Source organism: Dermochelys coriacea, chromosome 2 (assembly GCF_009764565.3).
Source record: "Dermochelys coriacea isolate rDerCor1 chromosome 2, rDerCor1.pri.v4, whole genome shotgun sequence".
In the NCBI taxonomy this organism is placed as follows: domain Eukaryota; kingdom Metazoa; phylum Chordata; order Testudines; family Dermochelyidae; genus Dermochelys; species Dermochelys coriacea.
The window spans coordinates 72006518-72025284 of NC_050069.1; the positions used below are offsets into that span (position 1 = coordinate 72006518).

At 43.6% G+C, this 18767-nt stretch overlaps 1 protein-coding gene across 1 annotated transcript in view; it reads left to right on the forward strand.

The window, feature by feature from the left end:
* Positions 1–779: 779 nt before the first annotated feature.
* Positions 780–18767, forward strand: part of ALKAL1 (ALK and LTK ligand 1) — a 47882-nt gene continuing 29894 nt past the window's right edge. Inside the window, exon 1 of the mRNA XM_038392330.2 lies at positions 780–1285. Coding sequence (XP_038248258.1) covers positions 940–1285 — 346 coding nt within the window. The 5' untranslated portion in view covers positions 780–939. The remainder of the gene's footprint in view (positions 1286–18767) is intronic.

Below are 18767 nucleotides of genomic sequence, written 5' to 3' on the forward strand. Positions count from 1 at the left end.
TTCGCGAGCTACAGCTCGCTTCGTCGGATGCATCTCACGAAAGCTGATGCTCCAATAAATGCGTTCGTCTCTTGGGTGCCCCAAGTCCTCCTTTCCTTTGTGCGGATACAGACGGACACGGCTGCTGCTCTGAAACCAGAGATGAAAGGCGAGCCCTTGACAAGAACCGGGGGGACCTGTCATTCTAAGGGGAGAGACCGAGAGAGTGTATTTCACAGGATGAATATCGGTAGGAAACTCCAGAGCAATGCCAGAGTAGTGTGGGGATTTCTAGTCCTACGGTTTACAAGTCCTGGGAAGATTTCTCCCTCCTTCTGTCTGGGTTATTTGTGTCCAGCTGAAAGTTAAAACTGGTTGTGATTCCGCTGAATGACTAAAGCCTTCAAGAGTGATCACAGTGGGAGAAGCAAGCCAGGCAAATCCCCCAAGAAAGCCCTGGATTGTAATATGTGCGGCTTGGTTAATACCCTGGTCCTAATCCGCGTCTATAAATGTGTCCTAAAGGGATCCGGGGTCTGAGCTGAAACGGCGGCGCTCGGCGCGGTGGGCGGGGAAGCGTGGCGGGGCCAGGCAAGCCGGAGACCCCTCCTCCTCCCCCGCCGCCCCGAGCGCGGCGGGGACTGGCACTAGCAAGGTCCCCAGCCCGGCAGCGCGCACTTGGAGATAGGCGCGCGCGAGGCGAGGGCGGCGCTGAGCCCAGCGCCCTTGCGCCCGCCCGGCGCCCACTAGCCCCGCGCCTCCCGCCAGCCGGCTCCCAGCAGCGCTCTTCTTCGCCCGCGCCCTGCAGCCGGCTCAGCCAGCCCCCCTCCCCCCCCCGGATTGGCTCGCTTTCCCCAGCCGGGGGGACAGGAGCCGGCCCCGGCATGAGGAGAGGGCCGGGTGCGGGCATGGCCAGCGGCTAACCGTGCTCTGCTCTCTCTTCTCCCAGGAGCCAGAGAGATGCGAGGGGCAAAGAGATGCCACGCTCTGCCTGCCCTCTTCTTCCTGCTGCTCACTTCAGCCCCTGCGCCGCCGGGGGTCGAGGGCAGCAGCAGGGACCTGGAGGCGCCCGGAGGGGACAGGAGGACTCTGCTCAACCTCCTCTTGCAAGCTATCGGGGACAGCCAGAGCCACCCGCCCCAGCCCCCTCCAAGGGGGGACAGGGTGATCTCCCGGCGCTACAGCGGCAGCGCCCTCTACTCCGCAGCTGTGGACCAAGACCCCCGCGTGACCTCCTCCTCCTCCTCCTCCAGGGAGCGAGCAGCGGGGCAGGTGCCCCGGCTCTTCACCAGCTCCAGGCACGTAGGTAAGAGCGGCGTCCTTTTCCCCTCCGCACCCCCGATCCCAGCAGGCGGGGGGGACGCGTTTCGGGCACTCGCCGCTCAGCCTCTCTCCCCATCCCTGGCCTGGCGCAGGGAACTTGGCCTCAGCAGCTGCGGTGCTCGTCAGGCCCAGGCCGGGAGGAAGGGCGCGTCTCCCCTGCTCCCCCGAGGGCAGGCACGCGTGGGGGATCTGCATTTCGACCCTGCCCTTCTAGCAGCGGGAGCGGGAGCGGGACGTGCTGACGGCTTTCGAGCCAGCAGGAGCCAAGCTGACCGTCACCCCTGGCTGGCCCGAGATCTGCCGCTTTCACGGGGATCCCTGCCGCGCGGGGGAGCTGGCCTGAGCCTCGCAGAAACCCGGGAGCGGAGAGCGAGCTTCCAGGAATCTGCTTCTCCGCTTCCTGCCCCCCTCCGCCCCGGGGTCCCTTGCCGCTGCCGCCTGGCTCCCGCGGCAGCCACCGCGGCGCGAAAGCTGCAAACTTTCGGAGCAGGAGCCGCGCGCGGAGGGTTTGACTGGAGCCGAGCGCGTGGCCCGATGCGGCGGGATGGGAAGCTGCCGCCCGTGTGAGCTGCGCAACTTTCCCCACCTTGTCCTTAAAGCTCCTCCCTAGGCGATTCCCACTCGCTTGCAGGCCCTCGGCTGCCTCGTGAGCCTTTAAGCGCCGCAGGGCTCCCGAGGCTAAGAGCCTGCGTTTGCCCCGTGAGCCGCGGTCCCTCTCCCTTACACACCCGCAGGCGGAGCGCAGGAGGTCGGAGGAGGGGCGGCAGCAGCGGCAAGCGCCGGGGCAGGGAGAGCCGCTGGGGGCGGGGGTGAGCCGCGGCAGCACGGGAGCCTCGTGCAGAACAGGGGCTTCTTTATCAATCGCCCTCGTTTCCAGGCGGCTCTACGCTCGGCAGCCCCTGGATTTGTTTCTGCCTTTGCGTCCCTCCCGGGGCAGACGCAAAGGCAACTAGCAAACAAATACAGGAAGCGATTTGTTATCCTGCCGCCTCCGCCTTGGCTCCATTCCCCAAACTAGGAGTTCAGCTTACTCTCGGGGTGTGTGTGTGTGTCTGTGTCGGGGGGAGGATAAAGTTACACCACACTTACCAAATCACGCGGTCCTTATCTGGAGGTGTGGGGGGGGGGGTGGGGAATCGAGTTTACTGGTGCCATGTGGTTGTCACTTGGGCTGCAAAAATTGAGCTTCGTCCCTTTTTGCAAAAACAAAAGTTGTTTTAGATCAAGCCCTTCGCTTTTCACATTTACATTGACTTGTTCTCTCCTTGGGTCAGCACAGAAACAATTTGCAGGAAAACGAATTCCTACCCACATTCTGCGCTGGCAGTTGTGTTCTTCCTAGAATTAAGCACAGAGAAAATAACTGGTGTTACATTTAGCTCTGGATTTATTAATTCAAGATGTCTTCAGTTTTATTGACACTGACAGCACCATTTGGTCCAGATATTAATTAAATGTTAGCCACTTTCATGAGTCTGCGTGGGGGAAATGCAGTTTAAGTTTTCTTCTTTTTGTGTGAAGAAGCTCGGAGTAGGTCAGAAACGTTAGTACCATTAAGCAATGAAGTATGGCAGGGGAATGAATTGTGGGTTTGGGCACAAAAGTCAATTATGATCAACACAATTGTGCACAATAGAGATCAGGTACTAAGGTCTTATTGTGATGATAACATCTTGTATCCACTGATGATGCCAATACACTGAGTTACGGTGATTAGTTAGCAGAATTCTTTAATAGACAAGTGTACCACACAGTCTTTTGTCTATGCATGGTTAGGCTATGTACATTCTACAATAGTGGTATTTTTGCTTGAAGGCAGCATTATAAGATTTACAAAAAGTAGATTAAAGCGTGAATGTATCCCGGCTGTAGCCCACTGGCGTTTTCCATCAGGCTCACTGCTTTTTCCTCCTGACGATGCTGAGGAAAGGACACATTAGAAAAGTTGACATGGCAAAAACAAATAAAGTTTGGCCCTTCAGTATTGTGCTTTTGCCTCTTCTATACATAGTTCTCCACTTCTACTTTTCAAAGGGGCAGGAAGATGCAATTAGTAAATACAGTCCCAGGAAGGAGAGTATCCTTAATGAACCTGCCAATGTTTCCCCCAGTGCTTAGACTACTAGTTTACTGAAAAGAGACGTGCCCATGATGCTTGATCTATCACTATTCTGGCTTGGACTACATGTGAGACAACTGCAAATATGTCTGATTTTTCACTGGTCCCCGTTTCAAGGCAACATGCAGGATGCTTGCCCAAGTTCCACCATAAGTAATTTATGCTCATGACTGGATGGTAGAAGGACAGAATAATCTCACCCCCCACCCCCCATGGATAGAAATCCTCAGGCAGGGGAGTGCTATTTTTTAAAAAAGCATGATAGATGCAAAAGAAGGATAAACCATTTAGCGCTGAGAGCAGCCAGACTAACCCTGGTAGTTAAGAAAAAGTCTAATAGAAAGCATGTTCAGACAATATCCCCACAGATTCATGTGCTGACAAGAAGGGTGATAGCAGGGAACATAGGTATTGACATACTGGATAAGACTAGTGGGCCATCAAATTCTGTATCCTGTCACTAACAGTTGCTAATATCAGATGCTTTAAAGGAAGGCATAATTATACAATACCTATCATAGAGGAAGTTTCTTATGCATTAAAATATAAAAGTTATAGGCATATAAAATATTTATATCATATCTAATATAACGGTGACTCTTCATTACCCATATAAATCTCTATTTTTTTAGAATCTTTTCTGATGGACAGAGAAATACTTTTGAGTGCAGTGTGGTTTCTTTCTCTTTAAAGACTTAGTTTTAGAGAATGTGGTACTTGTGAAGAATGCAGAACTGATAACCTTGGAAACTACAGACCTCCAGTTATCCATAGAACAGGTACAACATGGTTAACCACCTAGCAAGCTTCCTCCCTGACCTAGAGAGAGCTTCTCTAGAGTTTAGAAATTTTCATGCTTACTCAGCTTCTGGATTTATTGACACAATAGACAGCGACGGTGCCAATTAGCAGCTATTTTTATGGCTGAGGTTTTTGAGGTGGCCACCCATCTACTTGGAACTGGACTTAGTTCATCGACTCTTTTCATTTATGTCGATGGCATGGTGACAACTTTTGTTTCAGATGGTCATAAAGTGTCTATTGAACTGGATTGATAAAGGGATCTCTCAGTCAGAAGGCTGGTTCACTCAGCTCAGGACTCAGGCAGAACTCCTTATTTGGATCATCACTCTTATGTTCATTTCTGAAAATGATCATTTTGTGTCAAATAACAATTCAGTACCGCTTTTTGTTTCTTCTTTCAAAAACAAAAGGTACATGGAGCTATGGAACAGTAGGAGAAACACCTATTTTATGTCCTTCCTTTCCCTTTTCTGCTAGGAGCTATTCAATAGATTTGGAAAAAGAGGTCTTAGATTATACTAAATCATCTCATATTGTGCATGGAGACCATTATTTCCAGATCCAGTGAAGATGTCAGCTTCATCATCACTTTCTCTTTCTCTCCACTCAGAACCCAAGTCTCAGGAACCTCCATCGCCCAGATCCTTCCAAGTTACACTTGTCGTTTTGATTAACGAAAGTGAGCATCTATTCCCCAGAGGGGTATTCAGACAAAGTAATATCTAGCAACCAAAAGACAACCTTCTGCTCGGATTTCTTCTAGAATGTGACTAAAAATACACGTTGTTCCTTTGAATAGTGTTATCCCTAATGGAGTTAAATTTGCTACTGCAACATCCATACTTTGAGCCTCTATAAACCTGACAACCCTTCGTATTAAGAAGCGTATTTTTTGCTTTGAAAAGTTTTTATGGGTCCCTCCTTTTTGAACCATGATTGAAATTATCTCCCTATTCCCTGTATGTAACTGTGGCTCCCTAATCATCATTACTCTGAGTACATGAGTTTTCAATTCAGCCTTTTCATCTGAAAATTAAAGCAGTATTTTCCACAAAGATAAGGTGGTCCTCAGGTTATCTTCTAATTGAATGTTGGGGTAAACATGAACATTTCATTAATTTCATGAGAATTTCTTAGCTGCCTTTTATCCAAATACTTTCTTCAAAACAGGAACAGCTTTGGTATATCCTACATGCTAAAGTAGTCTAAAAATTAAAAGACTGTATGTATTCACTATTCTCTCTTTTTGTAGAGGAAAGAGTCATCTAAATTCACAACAGCTAGGTAGGTCAAATTTTGCCTTTGTTATGGCAGGTCATTATTTTAAAAGATATTAGTTGATTTTTTTCCAGGATTTTAGGCCACAAAGCCAGGTTCTGTTCTCAGTTACATCAGTGTAAATTCAACAGACAACTTCAGATTTTAAATGATGTAATGGAGAACAGAACTGAGGCTGATGAAGAATAGAAATTTGCTAATTATTATAAAAATAATAGGAAATTAAAAAGTATGTTCTGTCACGATGCACATGGGATATTCCAGGCAGTGCCTATGCCTTCTCCTATTAATTATTATTATTTATTATTATTTTCAATTTTGAAATAACCTTTTCCTATTTATGGTGTGAAAGTAAAGATTTCTGGATATTGAGAGAAAAGGAAATAACAGTTAATTGAAATTTTCCATTCTCCAGAATAACATGTCCACCAGACAGACCCACCCCTAAAGATTAGCTAAAGTAACAGATGGAGCCACTTTATAAGTAATTCTACTTTATTAAGTTAAGAAGTCATATATTTTTATTTAACTTCCTTAGTTAATCTTGTGGTTCCAAATCTACAATTTGTTAGTCAATCATTTTTATTGGAAGGTTGGTGAGCAAGTCCTTCTGTGAGCTGCTTCCAGCCACTTAATCCATGATTAAGGATTAGTAGTTTTGCTGTTTTGAAGGAAATAAATTGATAGGTAAGCAAAATTATAATTGTGTGTGTATTCAAAATCTAGTAGCTAATAGACAACAAATTAATTCTTATGGAGTAAACAAACCATAGCATGTTTAGCTCTTCTGATTGTCTTCTTGTTGAAATAATTATCAAGAGATATTTCAGCAGAATTTCTGGACAGTGTTTGTATGATTATCAGGTTTCAGTTAGCTCACAGTTCGTTATTATTTTATAATGGCTAATGTGTATTTTGTATAGTTATTTTGGAAGGAAGATTATTTTTAGCACAGGGTTATACCATGTGCTTTACAACTCAACTAGCTCTTTGTGTTTTCTTCTGTTTTGAGAGGAATCTAATAATATTGTGTTTATTATGGTAGTGCCTAAGAGCCAACCAAGAATGGAGCTCCATTGTGCTAGGCACTGTACAAACAATTGATAGAGGGTGGTTCTTGCCCTGAAGAGCTTACAAATCAAATAGGCAAGACAGACAAAGGGTAGGGGAAGGGGTAAAACACCCAAGCAGATGGCTTGGATGAACAATGTGACGGCAGACCAAATTCAACCAGTATCAGTGCTATTAATACAGAGCCTTTCAGTTACAGTTTTGATTTGTTTGGTGCTATAATTCAGGCCTAATTTGCCCACAGTTTTATGACAGTTTTATTCACATATTGATCCTTAAGGCTAATTTCCATTTTAATCTTAACAGGCGTTGGCAGAGGGTCCGGTTCGGCAAATGAATAATATGAAGCATAACACTTACAACCCTGAGTATTCCTATTGAGTTCAATGAGGCTAACAGTTATATTCTTTATCTACACTGGTACTAAATTTAGCACTGAGCCCTAAATGAACAATAAGAGATGTGAAATAGGTTTCTGTTAATGCTACAGGAGTACATGGGATAGCTCAGTGGTTTGAGCATTGGCCTGCTAAACCCAGGGTTGTGAATTCAATCCTTGAGGGGGCCATTTAGGGATCTGGGGCAAAAATTGAGGATTGTTCCTGCTTTGAGCAAGGGGTTGGACTAGATGATCTCCTGAGGTCCCTTCCAACCCCCATATTCTATGAAACACTATACATTTTGGGTGGAGAGAAAGGATGACATTTTTATTAATTAATTGTACTATTATTTTGCCCTCAGAAATAAAAAATAAATAAACATTTCCCTTAGGATCTTCTCTGTGAGAGCTTATATTAGTCATATTTTTTTTTCTGATCCAGTGTTTAACATTTTTCCTATTGAACATGCAGTTTTATTTTATTTCATTTTATTCCTTTATCTGACACCCTGTTTCTCTGTCCCTACTCCCCTCCCTGGAACGAACCTCTGTGATCTCAGTCTGTCCCCTCCACCTGGTTAGGAGCCATTTTAGACCCACCCTTTCCTACCAGATGCAATATTACTTTGTATTACTACTGACATCGAATCATAGAGATGTAGGGCTAGAAGGGATCTTGAGAAGTCATCAAGTCCAGCCCCCTGTGCTGAGGCAGTATCAAGTAAACATAGACCATCCATGATAGGTTTTTGTCCAATTTGTTCTTAAAATCCTCAACTGATGGGGATTCTACAACCTCCCTTGGAAGCCTATTCTAGAGTTTAACTACCCTTTTATAGCTAGAAGGTTTTTCCTAATATCTAACCTAAATCTCCCTTGATGCAGATTAAGCCCATTATATCTTGTCCTACCTTCAGTGGACATGGAGAACAACTGATCCCAGTCCTCTTTATAACAACCCTAACATATTTGAAGACTGTTATCAGGTCCCTCTCAAACATGCCCAGTTTTTTAATTTTTCATCATAGTTCAGGTTTTCTAAAGCTCTTATCAATTTTTCCTCTGGACTCTTTTTTTCAATTTGTCCACATCTTTCCTAAAGTGTGGCACTCAGAATTGGACACAGTACTGCAGATGAGGCCACACCGGAACCAAGTAGAATGGGACAATTACCTCCTGTGTGTTACATACAACAGTCCTGTTAATACAGCCCAAAATGATATTATCCTTTCTCGCAATTGTGTCACCTTGTTGACTCACATTCAGTTTGTGGTCCACCAAAACCCCTGACCCTTTTCAGTGATATTACAACCAGTTATTCCTCATTTTGTAGTAGTGCATCGGATTTTTCCTTACTAAGTACTTTGCACTTGTCTGCATTGACTTCTGACTAATTCTCCAAAATTTGTCAAGATCTTTTGATTTCTAATCCTGTCCTCCAAAATCCCTGCAATCCCGTCTAGTTTGGTATCATCTGCAAATTTTAGAAGCATTCTCTACACTTCATTATTTAAGTAAGGGATCAGCAACCTTTGGCAAGCGGCCCATCAGAGTAATCCGCTGGTGGGCCAGGACGGTTTGTTTACCTGCAGAGTCTGCAGGTTCGGCCGATTGCAGCTCCCACTGGCCGCAGTTTGCCGTTCCAGGCCAATGGGGACTGCGGGAAGTGGCGGCCAGCACATCCCTCGGCCCGAGCTGCTTCCCACAGCCCCCATTGACCTGGAGTGGCGAACCACGGCCAGAGGGAGCTGCGATTGGCTGAACCTGCCGTCGCTGCAATTAAACAAACCGTCCCGGCCCACCAGCGGATTTCCCTGATGGGCCACGTACCAAAGGTTGCCGATCCCCAATCTAAGTCATTAATGAACATATTGAATAGTACCAGACCCAGGACTGATCCTGGCAGGACCCTACTAGATACACCCTCCCAGTCTGAAAGAACACCATTGATAACTACTATTTGAGTTTGGTCTTTCAACTAGTTATGCACCCACCTTAAAGTAATTTAGCCTAGACCACATTTCCCTAGTTTATAAGAATGTCATCTTTATCTTGGCTCTTAATTTAAATAATCTCCACACAGAATAGGAATATGTGTTCCCTGAGCCCCAAGCACAGGGCAAGTGTTAAAGGGTTAGGATTGTCACTGAATTTACTGAGGTCTCAGTGGATTAGAATTGTGCTGCTACAGTTTCTCACCTGATGGTTCTGCCCTCAGGTTTATTGTGCACAGTATCACACTTACATTTTGAAATCACTGTGTGTGTGCCTGCCAAACATGGTTTGACATGCTGTAAAGGGATATGGACTCACATGTGGACAGCTATTACAAACTATGATTTGCCAGCAGTTCTCAAACCCATACTGGATAGGGTCAAGCCTACAGGCTACTGTCCCAGCTACTGTGTGAACAATTAAAAGTACAATATATTGAGTTTTAAAATATAATGAAATCCATCAAATAAAAATTGTTAGATAAGTTCCAGTGACACTTGCATATCTTTTTACAAATGAAATCCAGACAGGACATATTTCATAGGATGTTGAAAAGCACCTAAGTGATTTAGGAATACAAGTCCCATTGAAATTCAGTAAGAATTGTGCTTCTAAGCCACTTAGGTGTTTTCAAAACCCCACCTTGTGTGACCTTTAAGGCCAGTGACCCCGAACTGTGGGGCAACCCCCATCCTAGGGGGGCACAGAGGAATGTTCAGGGATGTATGGAGGGATCCAGGCCAACTCCCTGGGGCGGGGGGTGGGGAAGTGCCACCCAGCTCCGCTCTTCCCCCAGCTCCCCTTTGGTCCTGCCCCCAGCCTAAGCTCCTGGCCCTGGCTCAAGTCCTGGCCTCAGCCCCCGGCCCCATTCCTGGCCATCGCTCCCAATCACAGCTGCCGGAGGAGTGCACAGACAGATTATATTAGTGGCAAGGGTGGGTGTGGCTTAAAAAGTTTGGGGACCACTGGTTTAGGTTAAGATTTTAAAAAATACGGGCCTAAGGTTAGGTTCCTAAATCCATATCTAGGGATCTAATGAAGTGATGTGATTTTCAAAAATCCTGAGCACTTCAATGAAAACAGCTGGGTGCTCAGCACTTTTGAAAATCAGGTCACATACTTAGGAATCTAGATAAAGACTTAGAAGCCTAACTTTTACCATCTAGGTTGAGATATTCAGTGCTGCATGAAGGATTAAAATTATTAAAAACTATGCACACAGGCCTCCATAGATGGCTTTGCAAACTTCTCCCCAATCTGTAACCTGGATGGGTGCTCACATATTTTGTATGAGGCACTGTTTTTGCTGAGTTCATGTCTCTTTCCCTTTTGTGACTCGCTTTATATACCACTCTAGCAGCTCTTCTTCTGTTACCCTGATTAATGATGGTTTGCCCCATCCTATAAGTAAATGCTGACACATATTGGGCTCACACCTTTTAATGGTTATGAAGGCATTGTGGGTGTGATTATAGATTGTGTTACGAATACCCATTTGTGTATTAGCTACTCCCAACTAGGTGTAGTGGTTTTGTAGCCCAGGCTCAGTTTTCTTGAAATCCTATCTTGCTCTTAGTACAATACAGCTGACATTTCAAATTCTTCTGGGTCACTGTGTACTGGGATTTCATGGGATTTGGTCTGATGCAAGGTGATAGCTGTCAGTATGGGATTTCCTCTTTTCCGTGCTTTCTCATGGACTTGTTATTTACTGTATTCCAGTAACATCCAAAGGGCCCAATCAGGGTCAAGGGCCTGTGCTAGGTATTGAACAACCATATAAATTGACAGTGGGCTGGTTTCTCTGGTCTGCTAAGTCCACAAATTGACTTAAAATGGCCAAACAGGGCCAGTGAAGAATCCCCTCGTGCAGGGGAACTCACCACTGATGAAAACCTGGCAGATGCAGATCAGCCACCTCCTGTAATAGCTGCCCTACCCACTCCCATTGTAGAAAAGGATGAAGGGGGTGGCTAAGTAGAGAGGGAGTGTGGTAGAAAAGCACTCCACTAAGCTATATCCCACAGCTGAAACTGTATCCACTAAGCTATATCCCACAGCACTTCAGGCCTGGATACACAAAAGAAGTTAGGCATTGTGACTCAGAGTCACAGCACCTAATGTTTAGGTGCCTAGAAAATCACAGGAGCACATTACGATTCACCAAGCTGAATTAAGTGCCTAGGCTCCCTGTAGAATAAAGGAGAAGAGAGAGATGCCAGACTGTGATTCACTAAAGTCAGCGTGCTAGTCAGGAAGCTGCCAAAGCTAGCCAATGGGAGTTGCCAACCAGAGGGGTATATGCTAAGCTCCACCCTTCTCTGAGAGATAAACACTTAAATCTGGGCTTCAGGGAGGCCCCTGCCTTTGAGCAATTTACAACCAGGAGCCCTCTTTGGATGCTGGGTATTAGGAAAGGCTTAAAAAAACAACAACGAAAAACAGTGATGTCTCCATTACTAAACAAGGGAAAATCTTCTGATGCTTTCTGGAATCCTGTTTGTATTGTATACCTATATTTAGCATGACAAATGAGCCCCAGTGAATAATGGGTTAAATTTTGACTCCATTGAAATCAATGGCAAAATTCCCATGGACTTTAATAGGGCCAAGATTTTACCCAATATAGAAGTAAGTAAATAACAGGTAACATAAATTAGCTTCAGAATAATCTGTGACGAAGACTGGATGGTTCACAGGATCAATAATGGGATGTGAATTTTTACCTATATGCCAGCAATGTGACTCAGCCTAGCTTGGTAGTGAGTCTGTGACCAAACTGTTGACTGACATAAATCAATAAGCTATTTATTTTATTCTGTATTATTATCCAATTACTTGTTAACCCAGCAGGGGCACAGCAATGAGTCAAAGGTGGTGGGTGATGGTATGGATGAACAAGGGTTACAATAGGGTAAGACTATGGGATATGTTTATTGTTACATAGGCATCTATTCAGTGGCATGTAGTGTACATGTAGCTACAGACAGCAGTGTGGATGCTGTGAAAGGCTCTGGCAGAGGCAAAGCAGTGGAAAAAGGCTTCTGCAGCTTCCTGTTGCTGGAGCCATTCACTGGGATGAGAAAAGGTGTTGGTGAGGGAGAGATAGCAGGGAAAGGCTGAGCCTTTTCCCACTGCTCAAGTCTTCCCCTGAAGTGAAGGAAAGCCTCCTGCGGTGGAGAGCTGCTGGAGTTTTGCCTTGAGACGGGGAAAGGCTTCAGCTGCTGGCAGAGACTTTCCCACTGCTGGAGTCTGTTACTGTGGCAGGGAAGGACTCCAGCAGCAGGGAGCAGCCCCCCACCCCGCCCCGCCCCGCCAGAGCCCTTCGCCTCTGCCTCAGTCTTTTCCAGGGAAAAGCTCCAGCAGTGGGGATCCAGCTGGACACTACACAGCTAAAACAGCATTGTAGGTGGGGAGGAACAGTTTGGGTGAGTAGAACATCATGCAGGGGATGTACTTCAATACACATCCACTCTCTTCAGGTATGTCTTTACTTGTCTAAGCCACACCTTACTGTTTACACTGCTATTTAGACCCATGCTAGAGGGGCTGTATGAGTATCTACAGTACACATCACCAAACAAAGTGGTTCATACCCCCATAGATTTTTAAGGCAAGAAGGGACTACTCTGAGCATCTAGTCTGACCTTCTGTAAACACAGGCCACAAGACTTGCCTCTGTTAATTCTGGCTTCAAGTCTAACATCTGTGCTTGAAGTAGAACATATAATTTAGAAAAACATCCAATCTTGATTTAAAATTTTCCTTTGACGGAGAATTCAACACAACCGTTGATAAATTGTTCCTAGTGCCAGATTAAAGGATATTTGGGCTATGCACTCTGGAAATTGTGGGCTGCCCACCATCATTCAAATTAGTCCTGGCTTCCCCCTCATCATGACTGAGGGGCAGCTAGGCCAAACCTGAGCTGTCCTGAGTCTCTGTGTTCCAGGTCACAGCATCACCCACCCAAATCCTGTGCAAGTGCACTAAATAGACATTGGTTAATCCAGGTATGGTTGTTCCAGTGGTTAAGTATCTTCATAGTTAAAAATGTGCACCTTTATTTTTAGTCTGAATTTGTCTAGCTTCAACTTCCTGTGTTGGATCGGGTTATATCTTTTTCTGCTACACTGAAGAGTGCATTATCAAATATTTGTTCCCTGTGTTGGTACTTATAGACTAGGATCAAATCAACCCTTAACCTTCTCTTTGATAAAATGAATAGATTGAGCTCTTTGAATCTTTCACTATAAGGCATGCTTTCCAACCCTTTAATCATCCTTTTGATTCTTCTCTGAACTCTAATTTATCAGCATCCTTGTTGAATTGTGGATACCAGAATGGACACATATTTCCAGCAGTGGTTGTATCAGTGCTAGATACGGAGGAAACCTACTCTTTCTATGCCTAGTTGATATTCCCCTGCTTATATATCCAAGGATCACATTCACTCTTTTGGCCACAGAATCACACTTGGAGCTCATTTTCAGCTGATTATCTACCATGACCTTCAAGTTTTTTTCAGAGTCACTGCTTCCCAGGATAGAGTCTCCTCCATGCTGTACTTATGGCCAGCATTCTTTGTATGAAAAAGTATAACTTTACATTTGGCCATACTGAAACACATACTGTTTTCTTGCAGTCAGCTTATCCAAGATATCCAGATTGCTGTGTATCAGTGACCTGTCCTTTTCAGTATTTACCAGGTCCCCCTGAATCTTTGCAATATCTGAAAATTTTATCCGTGATTATTTTATGTTTTTTTCCTCCAAGTCATTGATAAAGATGTTATATAGGCCAGGAACCTATCATCCTGAGACCCCTCTAAAAACACAGCCCATCGACAATGAATCCCTCTTTATAATTACATTTTGAGACCTATCATTTAACTAGTTTTTAATTCATTTAATGTATGCCATGTTAAATTTGCATCATTCTAGTTTATTAATCAAGATATCAGGTGGTACTAAGTCAAATGCCTTTACAAAAGTCTAAGTATATTATATCAGCACTATAACCTTTATCAAGCAAACTTGTAATCTCATCATCAAAAAATGATATGAAATTAATTTGACAAGATCTGTTTTCCATAAAGTGATGTTGATTGGCATTATTATGTTAATCTCCTTTAATTCTTTATTAATCAAGTCCCTTATCAGCCATTTCATGATTTTTCCTGGAATCGATATCAGGCTAACAGGGTTGTAGTTACTGGGTCATCCCATTTACCTTTTAAAATATTGGAACATCATTAACTTTCTTTCAGTTCTCTGGAACTTCCCCTTTATTACAAAACTTACTGAAAATCAGTATTAACAGTCCAGAGAGATCCTTGGTCAGATCTTATAAAACTCCTGGATGCAAGTTTTCTGGACCTGCTACTTAAAAATGTTTAAATTTAGTAGCTGCTGTTTAATATCATCCTTACTTTCCATTCCAACAGAAACTATTTCATCATCATCATCTGATATGAATACAGTTTTCTCTCCAAATATAGAATTCTACATGTCCATCTAGTAATGGATTCATTGCCATTGTTAGGATTCCTTTCATTCTTGATATATGTAAACAAAATCTATCTCTGGACCTAAATTTATTACTCTTTGGATTTAGTTTTAATTTAATTTTAAATGTTTTGGACTATGTCTGGAATGAGGGTCAGCAGAGCTGGCCCACAACATTTTGGCCCCTGAGGCGGGGAGCTCAAATGATGCTCCCATGCCTCCTTGCTTGGGCCAAAACTTGGAAAAGTGTCAGTTCTGCCTTCTTCCTGTTCTACTCTCTCATGGTACAGCTCTGCTACCTACCCCAACAAAGGAGAACTAACAACTTAAAATGCCTTGTTCAAAAATTTTAAGTAACACTTAACTTTCACAAAAAAGGAGTACTTGTGGTACCTTAGAGACTAACAAATTTATTTGAGCATAAGCTTTCGTGAGCTACAGCTTTGAGTCTCTTACTTACAACATTTATTTCAAACAGTATGTCATGCCACAACACTAAGCCACACAGAATTTTGAAGTTAACTGTGTTTCTGGTGATTCCATTTCCCTCTGGCAGTGTTCTCCCACGAACAGTTCCTGTCATAGCATTATCCCAAATAATGGCAACTATGGCATCATCTATCTACCCAATTTGGTGTTTGATAGGCTTTATCGCCTCCACTTGACTTTCCCAACGTGTGGCACTCAGTGGTTTCAGTGTCAGAGAGGATGTTCCTAGATGTTGCTTCAAAATTTGCCATTGATGAGTTGATGCAGAAAAAAATACATAGATGCTTTGACTTGCATTAAAAAATTCAGCAGCCTCACTAGAAGCTGATTCTGCATCACTGGCCACCAAGTTCAATGAATGAGAACTGCATGGGACAAAAAAAGCTCGAGGGTTTAACTCTGGGATCCGTGTCTGCATTCCTCTGTTCTTTCCTCTCATGTTGGCACCATTATCATAACCCTGACCTCTCATGTCAGCTATCGCAATTCCCGTATCTTCCAGCTTTTTAAGAAGCACATTTGTCATACCAGCTCCTGTAGTATCATCAATGTCAAGAAATTCTAGAAAATACTGTCTGACAGTCACCTTTGCAGGGACATTTTCACTAGGTTCTGTTGTTGTTACAAAATGCATCATTAAAGTCATTTGTTCCGTATGACTGATGTCAAGTGTGCAGTCCAGAATAACAGAGTAATATCTTGCTGACTTCCAATCTGCCACAATCTTCTGTTTGACTTTTGTTTCCAGTAACTGTATGATCCCATTTTGAATTGTTTTTCCAAGGTAGTGGTGTGTGTACATTTCTTGGGTGGTGACTCTTCTTAGATGCTCCTGGAGTACAGCATCAAACTCAGATGTCAGCTCCACAATTTTAAGGAGTTTCCATGGTTTGGCACATACAGCTGATCTGAAGCACATCTGACATGTTCAAAAGCAGTAGACAAAGAAGATGCAGATAAGTTTGAAGGGTATACTGTGAAATTTGGGGAGGCCAGTGAGAGGATGTTACAGGAGTCAACAGGACCAGAGTAGTGGGAATGGAGAGGAAGGGATGAGTTTTAGAGAAACTCTAAATTAATTCAGCAGAGTTCACGTGGACAATTAATATGGGGCAGGCTAGTCCAGGGTAGATTCACACTCCAGTTTGCCACAAACTAATTGTTTATGTAGACAAACCCTAGATGTGGTGGAGGAAAGGAAAAAGGGTATCCTTAGATTACTCTACTGTTGTTAACCTTGGTGTCATGAGAGATGGTGAAGTTGTTGATAGTGACAGAGAAGAGGGAGGATTTTTTTTTTGGGAGGAAAAAAAAGGAGTTCCTGAATTCCTTTTCACTTTGAGTTTAAATTGATGACTGGACATTTGAGAGATATTTCCCAGTGAAAGAAGCAGGGCCAGATAGAATGAGAGCAGTCAGAAGTGCTAAGGTGGATTTGGGGGTGATAACTGAATCAGTGAGAGTTGGTGGGATCACCCATGTATACCACAAAAAAGTGAGAAGAGAAGGGAGGGAGTGAAGGGGCCCTGAGAGACACTGGATGAGAGTGGAAAGTATGTAAGAAGAAAATGAGGGGCTACCTAGTAATACAGTGACTGGAGAGGTAGGATGGAAACTGATTCAATTTGCCATAGTCCAGTTTCTATCAGAAAAGTGTCCACATCACAGTTAGCAGTTTTTGGAAGCCTTGTTGCCAGTTTCACCAGGTGCCAGAGGCTGATCTTTTATTTTACAGATGTTCTTTCCAAGTGAGAGTGGAGGGAGTTTGCCAGGGTAAAAGTATGCCTGTGCTGTGTCTGTATTGTAGAGAATTTAATCTCCAGCACTGCTTATCTAGCACTTTTCACAAATAAATTTACTAAAATAATAACACATTTTGTGCTTTTTCTAAACAGTGCCATTTAAAATGTTTTTTAAAAATATTTTCTCAATATATCCTTATTTCAAAGAATTACACTTATATAAACATATCACAAGTGTTTTCTTCTGTAGAAGAAGTCCTTGACTGAGACTGTATTGAAAGCTATAATTTCCTGAGTAATATTTTGATGTTTGTGCTTTGAGTAGGTTTGCTTTTGGTGATGAGGTAGGAATTGACTGTGGGTTGTTAGAAAAGTGTATGGTGTCTGTGGACATATATATACACATTCATGTACACAGTGAGATAGTATTTTCTATTAAAACATCTTTTCAACTGATTACTTGTGGCTTTTATAATAACATAAGTTTTTAAGCAATAGTATAAATTCCATATGCATGAAAATAATTCCTCCAATTACTCTGGACAAAAATCAGCAATGTCAAACTATACTTTACCAAATCTCCAAAAATGGCTTATGTACTACGGGAGAAATACCTAGCCGGACACTCTGGGGAGGAGCCAAAACCCACCGAACAGAATGGAAGAACTTCCATTGACCTCAGTGGGCTTTATGTCTAATTCACTTACAAAATCTCTCTGGTAAGTGACAAAGAACTGCCTGGAAGTGAGTTTTAGTTTCTAAAGTGATAGTTACAATAGCTAATAAGTTGACAGTCTGATTTCTTTCACACTACATACTTTTATTAGTCATTGTTATTACACTAGGGCTGGTGATGATTTTGTAAATTTGTCTGCACACAACTTATGAATTCAGACTGATGTTGTGAAATTGATGCCTGATGGAATGCATCAGTGCATAGTGAGTCAGCCATAAATTGACTGGAGTTTGTCAGACAAGGTACACTGTTTAGTTCTAATACGTTAATGATCAGCTTAGGATAGTGGGATGTCTGAAGCCTGGGGAAAACAGTTTGACCGAGTCATCCGATGAAGTCAGCTGTAGCTCACGAAAGCTTATGCTCTAATAAATTTGTTAGTCTCTAAGGTGCCACAAGTACTCCTTTTCTTTTTGCGAATACAGACTAACACGGCTGCTACTCTGAAACCTGTCTACAGGGAGGGGGTCTGGAGAGTGGAAGATCCCCAGATGCAGAACAAAGAAACCAAAGTGTTGATGCTAGCCTTTGAAAACTACAGAGACTGGATGAGTCAGAGGAGACTCACAGAAACACACAGGGAGCTTTGGGCAGGAAAGAGGAAGAGATAGGAAGAGGCAACAGCTATCAGGGATGGTATACTTGGTCCTTCTTCCGCATGGGGGAATGATCTAGGTGAACTCTTGAGGTCCTCCCCAATCACACATTTCTATTCTATGCTTTTGTAGCAGGGGGGTCCTGTTTAATTGTGTGAGCATCTGAGGAAAAAGGGAGCTAGCTGACCTAGAGAGAGAGGATCCTGGACACCCCAGAGGATTCTGTACTAATTCCCGAAAATGCTCCAGAATGGTGAGGAAATTGATGCAGGGAAATAAGTATTAGTATTTGTGATTTGTCTAGATCTGTGTTTCCCTTGTGCTATCTAAGTCAAGAGTATTTGCCTTTAGAATCCCTTGCAAATCTACCTGTGTGTCTATCTGTTGTTCAATGAAGAGCTAAACTGTTATCCCAGAGCACCCAGATGGTTGGAGTTCCAGGAAAAGGTGTACTTAAGCTGTGGGGAAATCTGAGGGGTCGGTACTGGTCCTGGTGGCCACTGGTAGCAGAACTACCCATTTCTGTGAAGGGATAACAGACAGAAGACTTGGTTGGAAATGTTAAAGAGAGGCCACAGACACTGCTGGAGCCTGCTCAGCTAGAGGGAAGCTTAAAGCACTTGGGTCCAGTGGATTAGGACTCAGAATGGCAGCCTGATGCCAGAGAGATCTTGATCATGGTTGTGTGTGTGAGACAGAAGTTATTACTGATTGTTGCTTCAATGACCTTTTTATAGGCTATTTATTCA